At 40.1% G+C, this 26,152-nt stretch overlaps 1 protein-coding gene across 2 annotated transcripts in view; it reads right to left on the bottom strand.

Annotated features, from left to right (window-relative positions):
* The window catches only part of TLK1 (tousled like kinase 1), a 304,401-nt gene that overhangs the window by 155,131 nt on the left and 123,118 nt on the right, over positions 1–26,152 (bottom strand). The window contains exon 1 of one of the 2 annotated variants that reach the window (XM_010352243.3): positions 12,177–12,625. The exons of the other annotated variant lie outside the window; for it this stretch is intronic. Coding sequence (XP_010350545.1) covers positions 12,177–12,315 — 139 coding nt within the window. The 5' untranslated portion in view covers positions 12,316–12,625. Of the gene's footprint in view, positions 1–12,176; positions 12,626–26,152 lie in introns of those variants that run through there. 2 annotated transcript variants of the gene reach the window in all.

Here is a 26,152-nt window from a genome sequence, read left to right as displayed (position 1 = left end):
CAGGATCGTGCCACTGGACTCCAGCCTGGGTGATAGGGGGAGACTCTGTCTTCTAAAAAAAAAAAAAAAGTCTACACATTAAGTTTTGATATGTATATGTCGAAAACTTAATCATAGCTGTCGGCCTCACTTCTTCTCATTATATAGTACTGTGGTAAATATTATGTGTATAGTCATTTTTCATACTTTGAATTATTTTATTTACATTTCTAAGATTTGACTTACTGGGAGTAAATAAATTGTATTTCTCACTAGCCTGGACAACACAGCAAGACCCTGTCTCTTAAAAAAAAAAAAAAAAAAAAAAAAAAAAAAAACTCAGGGGAGAAGTAGCAGCAGGAGAAAAAGAAGAGAAAGAAATGAAAAAAACCATAGTGAGTTGTTAAGGTGCCATACATTTCTCATTTAATTTCACCACCTTGTGAGGTAGTTGGCTATTACTATCCCACCCTATCAAAAACATAATCTACAGATAAGGTATTGAAAGGTTAAGTAGCTTAGTATAATTAAGTGGCAAAACTCTTGGAATTATTAGGCTATATTAATGTACTATGTAATAATGTATTTTACACATGCTACCAACATCCAAAAAGTAAGTATAATGCTGTGAACTAGGTCAGAGAAGTAGGAGACACTGGGAGGAAAAACATAGGAGGGGCAGGAATTTGCAGAGGGGTGCCATTTATTAGCCTTTTGGTTTTGTTGTTTAAAACTATACAATAGGCTGGCACAATGGCTCATGCCTGTAATCCCAACACTTTGGGAGGCTGAGGCAGGAGGAGTGGTTGAGCCCAGGAGTTCAAGACCACCCTGGGCAACATAGGGAGACCATGTCTCTACAAAAAGTTAAAAAATTAGCAGGGTGTGGTGGTGCGCACCTGTAGTCCCAGCTACTTGGGAGGCTGAGATGAAAGGGTATGGTTAAGCCCAGGAGTTCGAGGTTGCAGCGAGCCTGATCAAGCCCCTGAAGGGAGGGGAGGGGAAGAAAAGGGAGAGAGGGAAGGAAGAAGGAAAAAATACTATGTAATGAAAATTTTTAAATAATGAGAATAAGGCCGGGCACGGTGGCTCACGCCTGTAATCCTAGCACTTTGGCAGGCGGGTCACAAAGTCAGGAGATCACAAGGTCAGTAGATCAAGATCATGATCATCCAGAGGCCAGTAGGGTGAAACCCCATCTCTACTGAAAATACAAAAATTAGCTGGGCATGATGGCACATGCCTGTAATCCCAGCTGCTTGGGAGGCTGAGGCAGGAGAATCACTTTAACCCAGGAGACGGGGGTTGCAGTAAGCCAAGATCAGGCCACTGCACTCCAGCCTGGCGACAGAGCGAGACTCCATCTCAAAAACTTTTTTTAAATGAGAATAAAAAATAGCCAGAGAAAATATAATGAAACATTTGATAAACTGCATTAGGTATTTGCTCAGTATCAAGTCTGCAACCCTCTGATTAAATGCAAAGCATGTGTTAATATTTAAGCACAGTAGAGTATTTCCAGGATGAGTTGAACCCTACCTGGTTCAAAAGTACATGCTCATCTCATGCACTGCTGTTGGTATATGAGTTAAGCACACTCCTTCAAAAAAATAATTTGGCAACATTTGTCAAAAGCCCTAAAATTGTTTTATACTCTGCTCTGATAATTCCATCACTGAAAATCTAGTATTTTTAAAAAGAGGCTTTTACTCAGTTACTGTATCATTATCTGATAGTAATAAAATTAAAATTAAAAAGATATAACCTAAATTACTCACTAGAGTTGTTTTTTGCTCACCATCATCCCTTCCTCAGGAAAACTACACCTCATCCAATTCATGTCATCTCAAGGGGATTGTCAATCATGGCTTTCTGTGGGTTCCCCAACTCCCCCTAAACCACAGCCATAGCAGCTCCCATTGCTGTAGCCCATCTCCCAAGGAACTGACAATCAGAATTGATTACCAGCAGCCCAGAACTGACAATGTGGACATCTGGTAAGAGAAGCTGTCTTTCAAGCGTGGTTGCTACACTAAAGGTGTATGTCTGGGGCTTCAGAAGCAAGAGGCTAGAAAAATCCAGAAAGGAGACAAAGAAACTCAATGAACGTTACTTGTAATCTTGAATATAGCCATTTCCAAAGCCATTCCATCATCCTTCACATACAATTCCCAGTATGTGAACCAATACATTCACTTTTTAACTCGACAAAGTTGTGTTAAGCTGTTATCACGTATAACCAAAAGATCTGTGACTAATATCCTACCTGAATAGGAACAGTTAACCAATTGTAACACACTCATTCAAGAAAATAACACTGACAAGGTAGTGTAACTGTTAAGAGCACGCAGTCAGCCCAGTCTGAGTTCTGGCTTTGCTAAATATTCTCTGTGTGTTCCTGGGTACATCACGTTTTTTTTTTTAAATTTTTTTTTTTGGACAGGGTCTGTCAACAGGGTCTCATTCTGTTGCCCTGGCTGGAGTATAGTGGTGTAATCATGGCTCACTGCAGCCTCAACCTCCTGGGCTCAGGCCATCCACCTAAGCCTCCCAACTAGCTACAACTACAGGCATGCACCACCACACCTGGCTAATTTTTGTATATTTTTGTAGTGACAGTTTTACCATGTTGTCCAGGCTGGTCTCAAACTCCTGTGCTCATGCCATCTGCCCACCTCAGCCCCCTAAATGCTCGGATTACAGGCACGAGCCACCGTGCCTGGCCCTTGGGTACATTACTTAACTTCTCTATGCCTCAATTTCCTCATCTGTAAAGTAGGGATAATAACAGGACTTCCAGAGGATTGTTAGGAGAAGCAAATGAGTTACTATTTACAAATGCCCAGAATAGTATCTAGCATTAATATGTATATTTTTAAGTAAATGAAATAAGCAACAGAGTAGTATACAAAGTTGAGCTAAACTATGTAATTACATAGATATTTAAAAGAAATCTGCAAGGAAATGGGAAAATTTGTATTTTTTATGAGGCAAATATATAGTATTCATCAAAAAAAAAAAAAAAAAAACCTAAAACATGTCTCTGGTTTCAGGAGACAAGATGAATATGATTAGCCTCACACAAACCCCTCTGACCTTCCCCAGAAGCATTCATCCTCAGATAGGAGGCACTTACTTAAGTTTCTAGTGGGGAATCATGAAGTCACATAAGGTATCATATTAACAGCAGAATTTAAACCCAGTAGTTTATTTCCTCCAGCTAATTCGTTTTCAAGAAAGGGCAGAAATTTATGAGTATAACCAATTCTTTTTTTTTTTTTTTTTGAGATGGAGTTTCGCTCTTGTTACCCAGGCTGGAGTGCAATGGCGCGATCTCGACTCACCGCAACCTCCGCCTCCTGGGTTCAGGCAATTCTCCTGCCTCAGCCTCCTGAGTAGCTGGGATTACAGGCACACACCACCATGCCCAGCTAATTTTTTGTATCTTTAGTAGAGACGGGGTTTCACCATGTTGACCAGGATGGTCTCGATCTCTTGACCTCGTGATCCACCCGCCTCAGCCTCCCAAAGTGCTGGGACTACAGGTTTGAGCCACCACGCCCGGCGAGTATAACCAATTCTTAACAATCCTCATAGATGAAGAGGAAAAAACATTAAGTCATCCCCCCAAAACATTTATATTTGGCTAATGAATCTATGTAGAATATAATCACTTTTATTTAAATATAAGTTAAATTGCCTTCTTGAAATTCCTAAAATTTCAGACCTAAATGATGAAGCCACATTGGGAAAATTTAATTCAAGTTTGACAACCTACCACCAGGATCTGCTCTGCTCTGCATTATCTTTCCACTTCAGGATTGATGAATTCCTATCGATCCATTGAAATCTTGTCTCTCAGTAAGATTTGCTATATAATACATGTTACCAAAGGTTTTGTTGTTGTTGTTGGAAGCAATAAAAGAATTAAAACTTATTTTTTAAAACACTTTTTTACAGATTAACTAGACTGCACATCAAGCCTCTTCCCCCTTCCCATATTAAAACCTATTAACAGAGTCAAACATCTGCCACTAAAGCACTGTAATTTAGTTTAAAGGCTTGTCCATCATGTTATAAAGCCTCCACAATAAATACACTGCTTCAGTACTGAAAGTAGGAAATTCTTTGTTCAAATTCTAATATTTACTTGTTATGGCTCCAGTGGGCTTATGAGGCCAAATTTTAAGATAAATGGAATTACAAATTAGATTATCTAACATGGAAATAAAATGTTTCACTGATGTATCTCTAATATTTTCCATGAAGGGACAAAACTTATCTTTAAAAAAGGAAATGTAAGATTTGCACAGCTGGTACAGCTTTCAAAACTGGGTTGTTTGGTTAGGATTTTTTGTATTTTTTAAAATCTTATCTTCACATGCATATAAAAACTCATGCCAAAAAAGCTAACGTAAGTTTGGAGGTAAACTGAATAAGCCTAGAAAACTGATCAGTAAGTTAAAATTTCCTTAAGAAAAACTACTGAGAAAGAGTAAAAACCAAATTTTCCTATTTTAGGCAATATATCCTAGTGATTAAAATTTGCCACCTTGGGCCGGGCGCGGTGGCTCAAGCCTGTAATCCCAGCACTTTGGGAGGCCGAGGCGGGTGGATCACGAGGTTGAGAGATCGAGACCAACCTGGTCAACATGGTGAAACCCCGTCTCTACTAAAAATACAAAAAATTAGCTGGGCATGGTGGTGCGTGCCTATAATCCCAGCTACTCAGGAGGCTGAGGCAGGAGAATTGCCTGAACCCGGGAGGCGGAGGTTGCGGTGAGCCGAGATCGCGCCATTGCACTCCAGCCTGGGTAACAAGAGCGAAACTCCGTCTCAAAAAAAAAAAAAAAAATTTGCCACCTTGGTTCAAATCCCCATTATTTACTACTCTAAGTCACACTGGTAAGTCCCTTTGCTTCTCTGTACTTCGGTTTCCTCATCTGAAAATGGGAATAACAACTATATACATCACAGAGTTATGAGATACAGGAATTAACATGTGCAAACACAATAAACTAGCTCTTACTGTTACTATTATCTATTATCACCCTCCAAAATATAATTCACTTAAGAATTACTAAGATAAGCATCTTCCTGGGTCTGAAATATGTGCATACCATGATATACAGAGAGATGATGTATGTGAAACAGTCCTTCGACAAAACTTTTAGTTGAGTGCCAACTCTGTAGAGGATGTCCCACTCTGTACTAAAAATATGGAAATGAACAAAATACAGCATCTGAATTCTAGACCTTTCTGTCTAGTAGGCAATATAAATAAAACTGTAATAAAAGTAGCATGACACAGGTGCTATGTAAATAATCCTATGAGACACTAAACAACACAGGCACTTAACTAGTGGCAAACAGAGGGGTGCCAGATAAAATAAACTCCAGAAATATTTTCCGAGGAACAATCATCTACTTATTTCAGGGTATCATGCTGTTATGTATGTAATTTTTTTCATTTTTAATACATTAATGAGTGTTTGGGACTACCCATCATACTACTTACCATGCTCATAAACTTCAAATATCATTTGGTAACAATGAAGATATTTTCTTTTGTTTCTGCTTTTTTTTTTTAAGACAGGGTCTCACTGTGTTGTCCAGGCTGAAGTTCAGTGGCATGATCATAGCTCATTACATTACTGCAGTCTTGAACTGCTGGGATCAAGGGATCCTCCTACCTCAGCCTCCTCAGTAGCTAGGACTATAGACATATGCCACCATACCCAGTTTTCTTTTTTTTTTTGAGATAGTGTCAGGCTGGTCTCAAACTCCTTGAGCCAAGGCTCAAGCAATCCTCTTGCCTTGGCCAAAGCTGGGATTACAGGCATGAGACACAACCCCTAGCCTGATGATATTCTCTCAAGAAAACAAAATATAGCCTTACAAAGGTTATACTGCCTCTTCAAGAAACATTTCTTTCACCAATAAATAAAAGCTACAAATTTTCCCCTACTAAATTATATTAGGACTAATATCACAGGAATGAAAGTATTTTTGAGCTAGAAGAGAAACTTTGAGAGCCTCTAATCCAATACTCTCATTTTACAGATTAAAAGAGGCTGTGAAGTATAACGGGGGAAAAAAAAAAAAGCCTGAGAGTCAGAAAACTGAATTTTGGGTCCAACTGTCTTACAGTGAAAGCCTACACAAATTATCTAAGTTTCCTCATCTGTAAAATGAGAAATTTGTACTAGATTGCTTCCAAGATCCCATTCAGCACTGTATTCTTACTTTATGAAACTGAAGCAGAGAGAAGCAACTTGCCCAAAGTCACATAGCTAGTTAATAGCAAAGTAAAGACTACTCTCAGATTCCAACTACAATCACTTTCTCCCCTATACCATACTGCTTCTCCTACTTCATAACAATACTCCTGAAATTTATTCTGATTAAAATTAACAAGCATGAAGGAGTTTATGAAAATAAATGATTTCTATAGCTCTTCTATAGAAAATGAGCTTTATATCCAAACGCGACAAGTACATGAGGTATCAAGTTGGGTATTGTTACTTACTACACTTATTAATATTAAATTGACCTCATGAAAGTTATGAGAATTTATGCTTAAATTCCCACCCTAAAAATCCAACTCACAGAAAAGATTATGTTATGCAAAATTAAAATATGAATTGTTATAAGTAATCATAAATACTATATGTATAATTCTAGGAATGACAATTTAAATTCTTGATTTTATGTCCTAGTTATATTTAACACGCATTTTTAAATTCAAAAAGAGATCAACTTAAACACTTTTCTTTCTTCTTTCCTCTTTTCAGACTCTCTAGCTTTAAAAACATTAGAATGCTTAAGCATATTACCTTTTTTTTTTTGAGACTGAGTCTCACTCTGTCGCCAGGCTGGAGTGATGTAGTTCAATCTCAGCTCAATGCAACCTCCGCCTCCTGGGTTCAAGTGACTCTCCAGCCTCCGCCTCCTATGTAGCTGGGATTACAGGCACGTGCCACCAAACCCAGCTAATTTTTGTATTTTTAGTAGAGACGGGGTTTCACCATGTTGGCCAGGACGGTCTCGATCTCCTGACCTCAGATCTGCCCGCCTCAGCCTCCCAAAGTGCTGGAATTACAGGTGTGAGCAATCACACCCAGCCTAAGCATATTACTTCTGAAATCATGTAAACAATTACAACTAAAAAAACTATAGACTATGCTCATAGTTTCTACTACAAAATTGAAAATCAGCCCCCATAAAATTCTGTACTGAAATATATTACAACTCTACTAAACTGTATCATAAACCGCATTTGGTTCTCTAAAATGTCTTAGGCTTATTATATTTCACAGGGAATTTAGCAGGATTTCATGAAGACTGATCTAGCTGACATCAGAAAATACAGGAAAATCCTCAGAGGAAAAGCACAATCAAAATGCAAAGCAGTAATAAAGTCAACAACAGTTTCATACTACTTACTTGAAAGAACATTCAAAAATGTTAATGAATATATAAGTATAGTTTAACTATATTTAGGGATTTTTTTTAAAAGAATCACAGAATGTTTACATTTTTAAATTGGATGAGACCTTAAGTCACTAATTCAATAGCACTCATTATAAGAATCTACAGAATTTATCTCCATCTCCTTAGAAAATATGTTCCTGTATTCCACTTTAAATTCTCACAGCTAACTATTTCTTTCCCTTGTTGTTAGTTGTTGTGAGTTCCATTGTTGCTCCACTGTTCCACTATTCCAAGTCTAGTCATTACAAAGTTCTTACATTCTTGTAAAAAATTAGACTGAACGCAATCTATATCTTCCTAATTTTCACCTGTTGGTCTGCCTTCTAAAACAGGACAATGGATCTATTCTCACTCCTGTTTATTAAAATTAACAGGTTTTTTAAATGCTATTTACTGAAATCCAGGTTTCTTTAAACACCTGGAGACAGCTATCACATCTCCCACCCGTTAGTCTCTTCTTTAAACTAAATATATGTTCCATAGACTTCCTGTAGGTCCTAGAGACATTTTTGGAATACAACGTACTTTCACATTGCAACTTACTTTGTTTAAAAATGCCACTTGTTGAATTTTGATGTAATACCAAAGAAGAATACTCACTCCTTCCTTTTCCAACCATATACCTACATGAAGCTGGATTCTTTTCACGTATCTCAACCAAAACATCACAACAGACTGAAGGCAGACACAAAATCCAGCTGTCTTCTGGTAAGCCAGAAATCAAAAAATTAGCAAAAAATATAAAACAATGCCACTAGTCTAGTTTATTTGGTTTTGTAACATATCTATTCTTCATAAAAAATTCTATTTACAACAGTTTACTTTTAAATTAATATATTTGAAATTGTCATTTAATTTCTAAAATGGCAAATATTAACAGATATAATGCACATAAACTTAAATCTCTTTGGGGTCCTCAATAACTGTTAGGAGAGTAAAGAGGTCCTGAGACCAAAAGGCTATAAAGCATAGTCTATTTCTCATAAGATTTTCAAACCTCTATTCTGGTTTCTCTCTTTTCTCTCTCCTCTAATATGTAAATGTGCCAGTGTAAAGGAGACATCTGTCACATATCTATTCATGAGCTAGAATCCTTAAACACATAACCCTGTCCTCCTCCAGCTAGTGATTTCAAAAAATTAAAGGCCGACAGGGCCATCTGGTACACCTTCGTTTTTAACATCTCATTACCAAATCATCTGAAGTCAAATACTTTATTCTTCTAAGGAATACAGGCTTCAAATATGGAAACAGAGTAAGTTTAAGTGTAATTGTATTATCATGCCATCTTTTTTTTTTTTTTTTTTTTTTTTGAGAGTGTCTCATTCTGTTACCCAGGCTGGAATATGACTCTATCTAGGCTCACTGCAGCCTCCACCTCCCAGGCTCATGCAATCCTCCCAACTGAGCCTCCCGAACCATGCCCAGCTAATTTTTCTATTTTTGAAAAGATGGAGTTTCACTATGTTGTCCAGGCTAGTCTTGAACTCCTGAGCTCAAGGAATCCACCTGTCTAGGCCTCCCAAGTGCTGGGATTACAGGCTTGGGCCATTGTACCTGGCCCATACTTTCTTTTTGACCAAGCTTTCACTATTTACAAAAAAGTTAAGCAAATTATTTATAACTGGCAGGGTGGAGCAGGAAAGAAAATGCAAGTGTTCTGTATAATCAATCATTTGATTCTCAGCAATAACCCATTCAAGGTACCCATGTACTGATATGCAAAACACCCAACTGCTTATCTAGCAAATATGACACTAGGTTCTTAGACCTCAACAGAGCAAAACTGACCTTTACTGGAAAACCTTTTTAACTCCTTACTCCCTTAATCACAGGATTATAGAAGACAAAATGGAATGGATATTATAGGTTTAAAAGATTCAACAGAAAATCTAGAGCTACACTGCTGAACACCTCAAACAGAACCTCAAGATTGGTAAGGGAAAAGCTTTGGGATCCAGAGGGAAGAAATCTACACTATATTTATCATATAACTTCCTAAATTCTAATAGATTCCCAAATCTTACAGAGCTGTACTTTATTTGTAATAAAACTATATGAGTATGATAATGGAAATAAGAAAAGGCGAAAGAAAACCACAACATACAACATCAAAAATAACCGGATTATATTCTTAGATTTTTGGTTTCAAATGTCAAAACTTAAAAATAAGTTAGTAACTTTTACAGATGCTTATGGCATATCTTTAAAAATAACCCATTTTTAAAGTTGTTTGCCTAAAAGGAGTTCATCACATAGTATATTATGTAAGTACATACACACCTGTATCTCTTTGAAGTTTAAATTCTTCTATTACTATATGTTAAACTGGCTCAATTTTTCAAGAAACAAACTTAGTTCTCTCCTTTATACATACAACACATTCAAATTCCATTAATATTAATGGTTCTTACTAGCAGTAACTAGCAGTCAAAAAGCTTTCTAAAACTTCATCAATTTATATAATGTACTAACATGTACACCTGGAAAAGGTGCTAAACACTTCTTAAAATAAAAATTGAGATTTCATTCAACAGAAATATCTCCATTTTGAGATTCCGGGCTTCGTATTCCTGTTAGCGTTAGTGAAATCTGAGAACACAGTGCCAAGCTTCAAAATGAATATAACCCTCGAGAGGATTAATAGTTTTAACTTGCATGCTGGTTGGTCAAAAAGAAATATCCGCCTGTAGCTATTTAGGTACTTGGTGTGAAGTGTAACTTTCACAAAAGCCTGTCCTATGATTTCATGAATTAACAGAAACTCACTACCTGAGGTTACATAAAAATCCACTGTAATCTCAACTGCTGGAAAAAATTATGGTTATTTCGAAGTTCAAGCTAAATGATTCCAACCCTTCCAAATTTTCAAACATCGGGAAAAGTGCAGAATGTTTTTAAGTTGAAGTAACCTCAAAAACTCACAATCTAGATGTTTTGTCTCCCAAATTCCCAATACTGATAACAGATGTCAACAGAAAAACAATTCAATACTATCTCCTCAGTAATGGCTCAATAAATATCGAGAAAGGAATGAATGAATGAATGACGAAAAAATATAGCCTTTAATAGAAACAATAAAATGGTCTTTTAAAACTCAACACTAACATTAAGCATCTTAATGAAACTACAAACAAAAGTAAACACATGCTAAAAGCACCAACTTCTCTATTTATGAAACACATTTTAAACCGTTCATTTAGAAATTTTTAAGGGCTAAAGAATCACCAGATACATTAAATTTTTAGTCACTTAATAAACTTTTATATTCTAATAATGAACGCTAAGCGTTGAGATAAGATGAAAAGGGGGAAACGTCTATCAATGCATTCCGAATGTTTAATGGATGCCATAAATCAAAGCTTTCCGTGAATTTTCTAGAGCATATTCATGCCAATCTTTAAGCCTATTGTCACTTTCACACATGCTCACAGGAACAAAATGACAAAGAATGCTATGTCTGAACCACTGGATTCAGGGCACAAAACACTTGATTAACAATTGTCAAGGCTCTGAATAGTAAATATCGACAGATACTTTCAAAATAAAGTACTCCCACCGATTCCTACATAAATCGAAGCTCTTGATTTCTTTAAAACATTCACGAGACTGTTGAACTTCCAGACGTTTATTTGAAAATGTGCCTACAATCTCCTCGTGTGCGACAACTGGGAGTGAACAACCCGTTTACCAACTGCGGATGAATACCACTAAGCGTTTTCCAGACAAAAGAGCGTTAAAAGACACTCCATGCACATTTATTCATCCCCCATAAATGTGTTTTCTCCTAAATTTTATTTTATGTCGTATACTTAAAGTTAAATACAGCAAGTTGAAATTTTAGTCAAAAGCACGCCGGTGCCTTAACAAGCTGTGTAACTGCTACATCTGGTGGCAGCACACTTGCTTGCAAGAAGCCAGAAAACTTAGAAAACAATTGTAACCGATCTGGTGCGTGTTTGCAGTAACCTTTACGCAGCTATTTCCCACAAAACCCACGACCCTGTCAGAGAAGAACAGTAGCCTAACTTGCAGCAGAAGAGTATAACGCACAAACACGCAGGAGGCAACCGCGAAGAAGAGAAAGTTGCAACCATCTGGAGGGGCGGTTTTAAAAACCTGCCCACGAGTCAGTCTGTCGTTCAAATTGCTCTAGGGGGCCACAGGGGATCAAAGTCTGCCTTGATAATTTCAGCGTCTCTCCCCAAAGGAGAGACCCTGCAAGCGAGGGGGCATCCTCCAGGTCCCGGGCTGCAAAGCTCGCAGAGCGGGGACCGCCTCTATGGGAGGAGTGCACCGGGGAAGGGGAGGGGGCTCGAGGACGAAGGCTCCCGCGGGAGGGAAAACCCACCAGAGACCTGAGGCCAGGAGGTTAAGAGTACCGAGTGTCCTGGCAAATGGAGCAGAAAGGGGCTCGCGTCCGAGGGGAGGCTTCCCACCATCGCAGGACTGGCTCCCAGGAACCCCAGGCGAGTCTGTGCGCCTCTCCCCGTCCCCACCAGCGCGCACCCCTTGTCCGTCTTCTCCGCCACCCGCGAACCACCACCCACAGCCAGCGCACTACCTCCCCGGAGCCGGGCGGCCTCGCGTCCACCTCGCCACCATCCCCCACCCCGGGGTCTGGCGGAGGAGCCCGGGGGGCGCAGGGGTCCGCGGCGCGGGAGTGGAGGCCCGCGAGCGGGCGGGGGCGCAGCGGCGCTTACCTTCCCTGGGCCTCCCGGATGGCGGCGTGTGATTCAGCAGGGACCTGGCCGCCGCCGCCGAGCCCGGGGTTGGAGACGTGGAGAGCTGGGACCAAGATGGCGGCCCCTCCAAACTTCCACTGCTACTTTGGACACTCATCAAGCTACTTTCTGGGAACCCGACTCCCCCCCTGCGACGGCAGCGGCGGCAACGGCACCGGCACCCGCCTCCGTCATGGCGGGGGCCGCGCTGAGGGCGAGTGAGAGAGCAAGGGCAGGGAGGGGAGAGTCAAGGGGATGGGGGAGGAAACCAAGAGGGGAGGTGGGGAGGAAAGAGGTGAGGGAAGGAGAGGGGACGGGGAGGAGGGAAAGGGGGAGAAGCGAGGGAGCGGGCGGGCGCGCCGGAGAAGAGGCGGAGGGAAGGAGCGCGGCGGCAGAGGCGTCGAGGGGGCGCCCGCCAGGGCCGGGGTCGGAGCGCGGGCGGAGCGAGGGCTGCGCCGGCAGAGGAGACTTCCGCGGGCGGAACCTGCCGGCACCTCTGCAGTGCGTCGGCCCCAGGCGTCGCCCGAGAGGCGGCGGCGGCGGCGGCGGCAGCGGCAGCGGGCGGTGGGTGGCGGCTGAGGCGGCGGGGTAACCTCTGCATCAGTTACAGGCGGCGGCGGCGTCACGCGCCGCCTGTGCAAACACTATCGCGAGGCTCCTGCGCCTCCGGTAGCGGCGGCGGCGGCGGCAGCGGCGGCCGCGGGAGCGGGCTTGGGGGAGGGACCTGCCAAGGGCTGGGGGTGGGGGCATGGGGAGGGAGCGAGCGCGCGAGGGAAGAAGCGCGGGCGCCTGGGCGCTCCTGCCGCGCCCGTGGATCGCCGCGCAGCGCGGGAGCTCGGGGTTGCCGGACTCGCTGGCGCGGCGGCAGCGTCCCAGCGTCGGCCGCAGGGAGGCGCGCCCCCGCCGCGCCGCTCCGGCCCCGGCGCTGCTGCCACCTGACTCCCCCTCTTTCCCGCGGAAGCGCGCCTGGCTCCTGACCCACACCCTACCCGGGGAGAAATACTGCTGTTCTCACTCGGCTGCCACTTCTCGGGAGTTCAATGTGTTCGTTTCTCAAAATGGAACTGAAAAGTTGAGAGTTATTTCCTTCTTGCCCTTCTTTACTGTGCAGAAAAACCTATGTGCGCCTCCCCGTCTGCAGAATGGGAATAATGACCGAATGAAAGAGCTATGAAAATAAGCGTGGGGAGTGGGAGAATTGGGAAATAAAACTTTCTCGTGTTTTCTAAAAAAAGAGTGAAGGAATCTTTAATGAAGAAATTGAAAATTACCGGTTTTGTACAGTATATGTTATAACAATTCTGTTTTAAAACAGTAAGTGAAAATCTAAATGAAAAATGTGATTACTGAATTTGCATATTTAGGAAGACTATACAGCATTCATCTTGTAGGAGGTATGGTTTCTAGAAATTTCTAATTTGTTTCTAGTGTCACCGCTGAGTCTCGACTACAAAAATCCCAAAACAAATTACAGCATTTGCTAAAATTTATAGATACAGTGTAGCTTTCTACAGACCCACACAAATACACTCACACCAGGGATCGGGCTTCTTGTACATAAAAGCAATCTAGTTCAGGAAAAATACAACAAGGTTATTTCTCTCTTTAGAAAACCAAATTGAATAGAGCACTAAAAAGATTATGATATAGAGCAACTGCACAGACATAAGGAAATGGCATGATTACCGGGGGACAAAAATGTCATTTCTATTTTTTATTTTTATGACTTTGCATTCCTCATAGCAATGTTTTGTTCAGATAAACTATCATACTAGAAAAGAACCTTGATTGTCAGTTATCTCCAGAAGCAATTGTGTTGTCCTGTGCTTTAGATACATCAGTGAGTTTTTGGTCATGTCTGCTTTTCGAACTTAAGAGGAACATCTCACAAATTAAACAGCTTCATTGAGGCATAATTGACAAACTGCACATATTTAAAGTGTACAATTTGATAAGTTTTGATGTGTATACATCTCCAAAACCACTTATGCAAGGAAGATGGTGAATGTATCTATCACCCTCCAGAGTTTCCTCTGTCCCTTTGTGGTTCCTCCTCCACTCTACTTCCATTCTCCATAACCACAGATCTGCTTTCTGTCATAGGGGTAGCTTTCTATTTTCTAGAATTTTAGATAAATGCAAATGCAGGCGATACAGTTTGTACATTTTTTTTTTTTGAGGCGGAGTCTCACTCTGTCTTCCTGGGGCTAGAGTACCATCTCCACTCACTGCAGCCTCCCAGGTTCAAATGATTCTCCTGCCTCAGCCTCCTGAGTAGCTGGGATTACAGGCATGTGCCACTACACCCAGCTAATGTTGCATTTTTAGTAGAGACGGGGTTTCACCATGTTGGCCAGGCTGGTCTTGAACTCCTGACCCCAGGTGATCCACCTGTCTCAGCCTCCCAAAGTGCTGGGATTACAGGCATGAGCCACCATGCCTGGCTTTTTCTGGCTTCTTTAGCTCAATATTATTTTGAGAGATTCGTCCACATTGTTGCATTATCAATAGTGTGTTTGTTTGTTTTTAAGTAGTATTCCACTGAATGAGTATACCACACTTGATTATCCATTAAACTATTGGTGGACATTTGCATTATTTTCACTTTGTGGCCATTATGAATAATGCTGCTAAGAACATTCACGTTCAAGTCTTTCTGTGGACATAGGCTTTCCTTTCCCTTGGATGCATACCCAAGGTCTTGCCATTCGATTTTTATACCTAAGTACATGCACTGTAAGGGGAAGCAGAGTTTCTGTAATGACGTGTTGATAAATATATGCTCTTTCTGTATTTTTTTTTTTTTTTTTTGAGACGGAGTGTTTCACTCTTGTTGCCCAGGCTGGAGTGCAATGGCGCGATCTCGACTCATCGCAACCTCCGCCTCCTGGGTTCAGGCAGTTCTCCTGCCTCAGCCTCCTGAGTAGCTGGGATTACAGGCACACGCCACCATGCCCAGCTAATTTTTTGTATTTTTAGTAGAGACGGGGTTTCACCATGTTGACCAGGATGGTCTCGATCTCTTGACCTCGTGATCCACCCGCCTCGGCCTCCCAAAGTGCTGGGATTACAGGCTTGAGCCACCGCGCCCGGCTCTTTCTGTATTTTTAAGCAAAAGCTTAGCAGATTGCAGTGAAAAGAACATGGGACAGGAAGGAAGTTAAGAGACCTGAGTATTAGTCTCAGCAGGCAACTTGATTCAATTTTCTCATCTATGAGGAAGAGGTTAGAGTCACTGGGTGATATTTGAAGCTCCTACCAACTCTGAGACTACAGAGCTAAGTTCCTCTCAAAAATGGTAAACAAAGCCCAACGAAAAAGATTTGATGATGGTAGGTTATCTTTCTCCCAACCTTCTCTAGAGCTTCAAGTTTTCAAGTTATCCTTATTTATGTTACTTTTTTGGGGGGTCATGTAGGCTTGAGTGCAGTGGTGCAATCTCGGCTCACTGCAACCTCCATTTCCCAGGTTCAAGCAAGTCTCATGCCTCAGACTCTTGAGTAGCTGGGACTGCAGGTACCTGCCACAATGCCCAGCTAATTTTTCATATTTTAGTGGAGATGGGGTTTCACCATGTCGCCCAGGGTGGTCTCAAACTCCTGAGCTCAGGCAATACACCCGCCTTGGCCTCCTAAAGTGCTCGGATTACAGGCATGAGCCACCACGTCGGCCTAAGTCCTGTTACATCTAATGCAGGTTGGCTACTTTTATCTTTAATGATAACTAGAGAATTACAGCATATATATAATCGAATTACTTTAGTTATATTTTCATTGTGAATACTTCCTTAGAAGGACAATTAAATGTTTGATTCCTGTCTTCTCATAGTTTTTGATAAGCCAGCACTCATCAATCTTAAAAAAAAAAAAAAAAGGCGGGGGTGGGGGCCTCTACTGGCAATAGGGAGTTATTTAAACAAACTGCAGCTTAGCATGAAAATTGAATCTCATTGAATGCCATTAGTTAAAATCATGTCTTCAAAGAATACCCAAGAAGATAACATTTTCACACTATAGTAAGTGAAAAAGTGGGTATAATCTGGATTGATTTCTAAGAATGCATCAAAAACAACTGGAACTACTCAGGAGGCCAAGGTGGGAAGATCACTCCAACACAGGAGTTCAAGACTAGACTGGGCAACATGATGAGACCCTACCCCTTTAAAAAAAAAAAAAAATTGCAAGGATGTGCCCCAAAAAGTTAATGACAACTAGCATTGGGCTGTGAGATTACATAGTTATTATTTCTTCATTTATGCTTTTCCAAATTTTGTAAAACAAACCATGTATTTCTTTTTATATTCAGAAAAAGTTCAATAAGTGCTTTTTAAGTAATTGAAGCATACAAAAGGCCTCTGGACACAAGTTGTGCAAATACATAATTTTGTAAAATGATTATGTCAAATAAATGAAAACTTTTAAGTGGTAAATAGAAGCTCCTCCACACCTTGACATTTACAAGTATATAGGCATTCCAGAAATGTCCAATAAAAAAATAGATCGAGGCCAGGCATGGTGGCTCACGCCTGTAATCCCAGCACTTTGGGAGGCTGAGGCAGGAGAATCACTTGAACTCAGGAGTTCTAGACCAGTCTAGGCAACAGAGAGAGACCCCATCTGTATTAAAAAATAGATTCAGACAGAAAGAGACCACCTGCCACTCTGTAGGGAAGAAGAAATCTCAAGAGCAAGAAGAGATCACTGGAAGCTTTCTGGCAATCTTCCATGGGAGAATATTCCCAGAGGGAAAGCCAGCTTGAAAACAGAAATGCACTCAGCAAGTAAAATGTAGTAAACTTACCTAGAAAGAATCAGGAAGAGACTGGAGAGAACGTTCTGAGTGATCCATGGGGACAGAGACTTAAGCCTCTAGTACAGACCAAGGGCTCTGTCAGTATTGTGGAATGAATGAATGACGATGATCAGCGAGCTGGGAGACAGGTGAAAGGACAATAAAGGAGAAGTCTTCGAGGGTATCCTGATGGAAGATCAGGTGCAAAAGAAGAAGGTCTGAGCCCCGATCTATAGGATGGTCATAATTTACAACTATGTTTAACAGATTCTTTTTCTATTTCTATGCCATAGTAAAAATAGTTACAAAGCATTCAATATTATAGACATATTAAAATACATTTTATACTCTTAACATTTGATTCCTTCTAAATTCAAGGAAAAAATTAATGCCTAAGCCACCTAAGCCCCTTTCCTCCAAATCAATAAGAAATAAGCCCAGAGACTAGATGAGGTATCCTTTCTAAGTACTCCAATATAGTGGGATACTGGTGCCTGTTCACAATGTCCTGGGAGAAAATTACATACATGGCTTCCCAACTTCATATTCAGTACTGTTACATGTTACAATTGTAGCTTGAAGTTAGTCATGGTGAGAGTACTTAGAACTCTTAAGTCACCAAAGCTACAAGTTAGAGCTGCTTCTCCCCATCAGAGCCAGTTATTAAGCATTCACCAGCACACCACTGCTCCCATTATATATTTGTCATTGCTGTACTGTCCTCTGATTTCTGTTTCCCCCTCTTGGCTGAAAGCCAAGGGAGGTCAAGAATCCTTCTCTGTAATGTTTGCAGTTGTATTAATATCCAACATCTAGCACCTGCCTTGTATACAGTTGTGGAGCCAACCAACTACCTACACAGTTGGTTAAGAAGCACTGGAGTCCCCTGAGCTAATCTGCTCATGAACATGTGGGCTGACCATCTAGCAGAGGAAGAATAGGCCAAATACACCACCACCCTCTCACACTCATCCTTCATTGTCCAATGTATGTGGTTTGATAAAGTTCACTAACCTTGTTAGGGTTTTCAGATTAAACTATACACTTTGTGTAGGCCATATTTATGCTTAAAAGTTTTTTATTTATTTGAAATTTATCTGAGCTTGCTGCATTTTAATTTGCTAAATCTGGCAACCCAAGCCCTTTTGAAGTAAGCAAAAAGATAGTTTGTAAGGTAGTATCTATGAAAGATGAAGATTCTATGACCTGTCTGTTCCATTCCAAAGAATATATCCTAAAGGAATTCTTGCTTCTATGCACCAGGAGATAAGAACAAGAATGTCCACAGCACTGCTGTTTGTAGTAGTCAAAACCTGGAAACTATCCAAATGTCCATCAATAAGAGAATGGATAAATTATAGATATGTATATTTATGCAGAGGGATACTACTCAGCAATTAAAATGCTCACAAACATAATGCTCATTAAAAAGAACAAGTTAGAGAAGAACAAAGTCAGTTGGATTCCTTCTAAAATATTCAAAAACGTTCAAAACTAAATAATATATTGTTCAAGAATATATATGTGATTAAACTACAAAGAAAAAAATGGAAATGAGAAGCCAAGATCAGAGAGGTTACCTCCTTTAGGAAAAGGGGCACATGTGATCGTGGAAACTCACAAGGACTTCAAAAGCACTTCTAAAAGCACCACTTGTTAAGCTGGATGGGAGTACAGAGGTATGTTTATCTTATTCTTGTGCTTTAAACTACATATATATATTAGATCTACTCTTACATGTATTAATTATTACATTACAAATGTTGAAATGAGGAGTACTGGGCCTTCTTCCTTATCAGAGTGAATTGAAATGTTAACATGGCCTCCTCTGCCTGGACTCACCTCCAGATTTCTGTTTCTTTCTTTGTCCAAAGGTATGAATACAGATCAGAGCTCTTAAGATGCCTACCCTGAAATCTCAACATACCCCCTCAATAGCTTTTTGATAGTTGCTTAGACAAATGGCTCCATTACATTAGATTAAGAAGAATTCTCATTTCATTGAGTTGGTTCTATCTTCATCGTACAATTGACAAAACCACTGCTTGAAGGTTTTGGTTTCCAAATCCTGAAGAGATAGTTCCAAGCTTTTGTACATAACAGGCTACGTTACACTTCCTCTGCTCCCTCCGGTGATGGAAATGTTTTCTCTCAGATTTGTCAATCCGTTTAAAAAAAAAAAAAGAAAGAAAGAAAAGCTTGGTCCATAGATAACAAAAGCTGGAATTGCTAGATTCTCAAACAAAAACTGGAATTACTAGTTTTATTTCACCTGAGGTTAAAAAATTGTAACTAACTTCAGAACAATAATACCCCTCCCCCAAAGTGTGTTAGAAGCTATCCTCCAAGGACACAGTATTATGAAATGTTTGCAAAAACAAACTACAACAAGCAAACAGTGCTCATATTACAAATTTTGAATCAACAATGTACCTCTTAACAAAGCAGGCAACTTTGAAAAGTAATTTTAAAAACATATAATTTATAATTATAATCTAGTGTTACACTTTACTCATCCTAAATTTTACTGACTCAACCAAAATATAAATTTACCACATTAGAGGGAAAAACCAAAATCCCCAAAATCTTAACCTGGACATTGTTTTTGCAGCATAAATTTTTTTATAGGCAAAAGAAATGGAAGTTTCTTTTCATAAAAAATATCAAACATCTTTGATTTTTGACAATATCTCTCTCAATCCATAGTTTAAAGATTTTCAAAACTACTTAATGCTTTCCCAGAAAATAAAAACTAAATGCCAGATCTTTCTTAATTAGATGCATGACAAAAATAAGAGACATATATAACCCCTTATGTATTTAGAAACTTTGAAACAATATGGGAATGTAAAGCATTGATGAGAATTTCTTCCTCTTCTTCCAAAAATAAAAAAAGCAGTCAAAATGCCACCATGAAATAAGAGCACGGATTTTGAGCTACAAGTGATTTTTGTTGTTGTTTGGTGGTTTTCTGTTGTTGACCCAGCTGCTGATTAGAAGTGTGTGTTCAGGGCATGGTGACTCACACCTGTAATCCCAGGACTTTGGGGGAAATCGGGGACATTCTCCATAGATTTGACATAATTCAATGAATCATGAATCACTGGAACATAAAAAGAATTCATGGTTTGGAAGATAGGGGTTGGAAATAGTTGGTGTCTAAAACACTTTAGCTATACATACAAGATAATATAAACACCAATAATGGGAGATAAGGTGATGCTAAGTCTAAAATGCTAATAGAACTATCACAACAATATAATTACATTGAGATTTTATTTAAAATAATGGGGGTTATTCTGGAAGTGTGCGTTCAGGGCGCAGTGGCTCATGCCTGTAATCCTAGCACTTTGGGAGGCAGAGATGGGTGGATCACTTGAGGTAAGGAGTTTGAGACCAGCCTGGCCAACATGGTGAAATCTCATCTCTGTAACAAATACAAAAAGCCGGGCATGGTGGTGGCACCTGTAATCCCAGCTACTTGGGAGGCTGAGGCAGGAGAATTTCTTGAACCAGGAGGTGGAAGTTGCAGTGAACCAAGATCTTGCCATTGCACTCCAACCTGAGTGACAGAGTGAGACCCCTTTCTCAAAAAAAAAAAAAAAAAAACAACAACAACAAAAAAAAATTCTTTTGATCCACTAATTTCATTCTGGAACTATATCTGGAAGAAACAATCTTAAATTAGAAAACCTGTGTCTCTGCTTTTCTTCTTTGTACACAAAGATAATTCTATTCAACCTAATTTATAGTAACAATAAAATTGAAAATAACCTAAATGTTAAACATATGGTAATAAATTATGGCTCATCTATCTTATAGAATATGATAAGGCCATTTAGTTTGTGAAGATTTTATAATAACCAAAAGTAATGGTTTGCTTATAAGAGCATCTCAGTGAATAAAGCAACATAAATATATATACAATGTAGCCTCAATGTGCATAATAAAAAGATGGAAAGGAAGTATATCAAAATATTTTTATTATAGGGTCTCACTGTCTTGCCCAGGCTAGCCTTGAACTCCTGGGTTCAAGGGATTTTTCTACATAATTGGAATTACAGGCATGTACCACCAGACCCAGTTGGAAATACACCAAATTATCAAGAGTGGTTGTCTTGCTGTGGTAAAATAATGGCAGATTTTTCTTGCTGCCCTTTGTACTTTTCAGTATTTTCCAAATGTTTTATAGGAATAGCAATTACTTTATGGGGGGAAAAATGCCGCATTGTTTTCAGAGGACTGAGTTTACTATGCCAGATTAAATTAACGAAGACCAACAAAAAGACGGATTAACAGGGGCTAGAAGAAAAGCAAAATGTTTGGCGCCTTCTTTTCCATAAAGAGTTAAAAGCTATTGTTTGTTTTTTTATTGATTAAATTAAGCAAAAGTAGATTTTAAAAGTATTTGTGGAAATCTTTCAGGAACTCACTAGCAGAATCAGAGGAATGGCCGTCTTTGAAAATCACAGTAGAAGATAAGAGCAAACAAAACTAGGTCTGCAAAGTACATGACAAAACTGAAAAGAGACAGTGTGCACACATGAAAAGAAAGGCACAAAACATGGCATCAGCGAGGCTAAACATGGTACGTTTAGTTATTAAATTTAGATTCCCTATGACTAGAAAAAGCCTCTCAGACTGTGTTAAAAATTAAAATCCAATACTCTGCTGCTTATAAAAAAATATATCTAAATAAAATAACACAAAAAGACTACCAAGAAAAGGATAGGTAAATATATAGTAAACAAGCTTGTAATAAATTAGAAAAAGCATTATTAGATTAAAATAAAATTCAAAGCTTAAAGGATATTTTGATTTAATATAAACATGAGATACACAAAAAGGATTCTGAAGATCCAAGATGGCTGATCACTAGCAGCTTGGGATTGTAGCTCCCAGTGAAAGCGCAGAGAAGGAGAGGACGCCACACCTTCAGATGAATTTTTGTTGCTCATGCACCAGGAGATTCCCAGTGAAGGAGCCCCACGGGTCGCCAGCGCATCTCTTGTGGCCAGCGAGGAGGTTTTGCCTCGGTGCAGCAGTTCTTGGTGCAGAGTCAGAAAAGCACCATCAGTCTTCACCCAGCTATTTTATAGCCGGCGCAGTGGGTTGCTCAGATTCCAGCACTGGGAATCAACAAGTTGGACGTCCACTCAGAAACCCAATTATAAAGACGATAATTATGAAGACCACAGATGGATAAATCTACAACGAAGGGAAGAAAACGGCCTAAAAAGGCTGAGAATACCCAAAATCAGAACGCCCCTCTCTCTACAGGGAATCACAGTTCCTCATCAGCAATGGAACAAGGCCTGATGGAGAACGAGTGTGTTCCATTAACAGAAGTAGACTTCAAAAGGTGGATAATAAGAAACTTCTGTGAGTTAAAAGAACTTGTTCTAACCCAATGCAAAGAAACTAAGAACTTTGAAAAAAGGTTTGACGAAATGTTAACGAGAATACACAATTTAGAGAGGAATATAAGTGAATTAATGGAGCTGAAAAACAACACGAGAACTTCGCGAAGTACACACAAGTTTTAACAGCCGAATTGATCAAGCAGAAGAAAGGATATCAGAGGTCGAAGACCAACTTAATGAAACAAAACGGGAAGACAAGATTAGAGAAAAAAGGATAAAAAGGAACGAGCAAAGTCTCCAAGAAATTGGGACTATGTGAAAAGACCTAATCTACATTTGATAGGTGTACCTGAATGTGACGAGGAGAATGAATCCAAGCTGGAAAATACGCTTCAGGATATTATCCAGGAAAACTTTCCCAACCTAGCAAGGCAGGACCATATTCAACTCCAGGTAATACAGAGAACACCACAAAGATATTCCTCAAGAAGACCAACCTCAAGGCACATAATCGTCAGATTCACCAGGGTTGAAATGAAGGAGAAAATACTAAGGGCAGCCAGAGAGAAAGGTTAGATTACCCACAAAGGGAAGCCTATCAGACTTACAGCAGATCTCTCAGCAGAAACCCTACAAGCCAGAAGAGAGTGGGGGCCAATATTTAACATCCTTAAAGAAAAGAACTTTCAACCCAGAATTTCACATCCAGCCAAACTAAGCTTCATAAGCAAAGGAAAAATAAAATTTTTTGTGAACATGCAAGCCCTCAGAGATTTCATCACCACCAGGCCTGCTTTACAAAAGCTTCTGAAAGAACCACTACACATAGAAAGGAATAACCAGTATCAGCCTTTCTAAAAAATACCAAAAAGTAAAGAGCATCAACATAATGAAGAATTTACATCAACTAACGGGCAAAACAGCCAGCTAACATTAAATGGCAGTATTAAACTCATATATATTATTAAGTTTCCCAATAATAGTGGAAGACTTCAACATCAATATTAGACAAATCAATGAGAAAATTAACAATGACATCTAGGACTTGAACTCAGATCCAGAACAAGTAAACTTAATTAACATTTATAGAACTCTCCACTTTAAATACACAAAATACACACTCTTATCAGTACCACATCACACCTACTTACAGGTTTAAATGAAATATTGGTTGGCTGCTTGTTTGTTATTTTCTTCCCTCATTTTTTTTTTGTGTCTTCATTATTAAGCACAGTTATAGGAATACCCATTTTTAGACTGCATTCTAGCCCAGGCAATAAAGCAACACCCCCGTTCTCTCTCCCTCTTCTTCTTCCTCTTTCTTCCTCTCCTTCATTCTTTTTTTTTATTCTTTTTCTTTCTTTTTTTCTTTTTTAAAAAAAAAGAGATACACAAAAAGATAAATGGCAAAAGATGCAATTCACAAAATTGAAAACAAATTTGTTAATTATGGGAGTGTAGCTGAACCACTACCTCACTGTATCAGTTTTCCTCTTCTTCCTGGGCACATGGGAAAACTCTACTTTCCAGTCCCCTTTCAGTGAGATGGGCTATGTTATTGGGTATAGACAATGGAATGTAAGCAGATATCTGTTATGTCTCTTCCAGGCAAAAGACTTAAGAGTCAGTGTGCCACCATCACACTCTCTTCTCCTCTGGTAGGGACTATGGAGACCAGATAATGATGTGAAGTCACAAGATGAAAGTGGCATGGATCTTCCAATCACTGCAGGGAGCATAGCTGCCCTGTAAGTTGGCCCACTGGCACCAGACTTTGCACGAAGAGAAATAAACCTCATTGTCTGGTACTTTATTTGCTATTGCAGGATAGCCTATCCTGTCTTGATTATTACAACGGACAAATGTCAAACCACCCAAATAGTCAAGAAATTTAAATTAAACAATGAAGTACTGCTTTTCATTTATTAAACTAGAAAAAAAAAACTCTGAGAATATTAATGCTCAGTGCAGTGAGGAAAAGAATAATCTATTCAATAAATGAGGCTGGGTTGGCCAGGCATGGTTGCTCATATTTGTAATCCCAGCACTTCGGGAGGCTGAGGCTGGTGGATCACAAAGTCAGGAGTTCAAGACCAGCCTGGTCAACACAGTGAAACCCTGTTTCTACTAAAAATACAAAAATTAGCTGGGCATGGTGGCCAACGCCTGTAATCCCAGCTATTTGGGAAGCTGAGGCAGGAGAATTGCTTGAACCCGGGAGGCAGAGGTTGCAGTGAGCCAGGATCGTGCCATTGTACTCCAGCCTGGGTGACAGAGCAAGGCTCCATCTCAAAAAAAAAAAAAAAAAAAAAAATTAAATTAAATTAAAGAATAAAAAAATTAAATGAGATTGGGTCAAAGGGATATCCAGAGGGGAAAATATGTACTTTAACCCTTACCTCACACCAAATACAAATATATTCCAGATGAGTTGTAGCTCTAAATATGAAAATTAAAACAAATAAAGCTCTTAAAAAATAGAAAAATATTTTTCTGACCTTGAGTTAGGCAAAGTTTCTTATAAAGGACATGAAATGTGCTAACCAGATAGGATATATTTGATAAATTAAACAATATTAAGATAACTCCTGATCATCAAAAAACTTGCTTTAAAACAGTGAAGAGGTTGGGCACAGTGGCTCATGCCTGTAATCCCAGCACTTTGGGAGGCCAAGGCAGGTGAAGGGAGGTCAAAACTACAGTAAGCTGAGATCATGCCACTGCACTTTAGCCTAGATGACACAGGGAGACCCTGTCCCAAAAAAAAAAAAAGAAAAGAAAAAAGGACAGTGAAAGGAAGCTAGGTACAGTGGTATGCACCTGTAAGTAGTCCTAGCTACTGAGGAAGCTGAGGCAAGAAGATTCAAAGTTCAAGCTCAGGCCAGTCTCGGTGGCTCACGCTTGTAATCCCACCACTTTGGGAGGGTGAGGTGGGTGGATCACGATGTCAAGACCATCCTGGCCAACATGGTGAAACCCCATCTCAACTAAAAAATACAAAAATTAGCTGGGTGTGGTGGCACGCCTGTAGTCCCAGCTACTCAGGAGGCTGAGGCAGGAGAATTGCTTGAACCCGGGAGGCGGAGGTTGCAGTGAGCCGAGATCGCACCACTGCACTCCAGCCTGGAGCCTGGCGACAGAGCAAGAGTCTGTCTCAAAAAAAAAAAAAAAGAAAGAAAGAAAAGAAAAAAAAAGAAAGCTCAAGCTCAGTCTGAGCAAAATTGTGAGACCCTTACCCTGCCCCCACCTCCCCCCCCCAAAAAAAAAAGAAGAAGGCAAACACAGAGTGGAAAAAGATAATTGCAATACATATATTTGACAAAGGACTTGTATTCAGAATATGTACAAAGCAAAATAAAACCTTTAAGGAAAAGTTAAATAATATAGTGGAAACACAGACAAAAGCTTCAACAGTTGCCTCACAAAAGAGAATTAAAAAAAAAAAAGTCCGGGCGCGGTGGCTCACGCCTATAATCCCAGCACTTTGGGAGGCCAAGGCGGGCGGATCATGAAGTCAAGAGATCGAGACCATCCTGGCCAACACGGTGAAACCCCGTCTCTACCAAAAATACAAAAAAATTAGCCGGGCATCGTGGCACGCACCTGTGGTCCCAGCTACTCGGGAGGCTGAGGTAGAAGAATCACTTGAACCCAGGAGGCAGAGGTTGCAATGAGCCGGGATTGCGCCACTGCACCTTAGCCTGGTGACAAAGCAAGACTCCACCTCAATGAGCCTCGCTCTGTAGCCCAGGCTGGAGTGCAGTGGCCCGATGTATGCTCACTGCAACCTCTGCCTCCTGA

The sequence above is a fragment of the Saimiri boliviensis genome, chromosome 5, assembly GCF_048565385.1.
Source record: "Saimiri boliviensis isolate mSaiBol1 chromosome 5, mSaiBol1.pri, whole genome shotgun sequence".
NCBI classification, from domain to species: domain Eukaryota; kingdom Metazoa; phylum Chordata; class Mammalia; order Primates; family Cebidae; genus Saimiri; species Saimiri boliviensis.
This window is presented reverse-complemented; position numbering and strand designations above follow the sequence as displayed.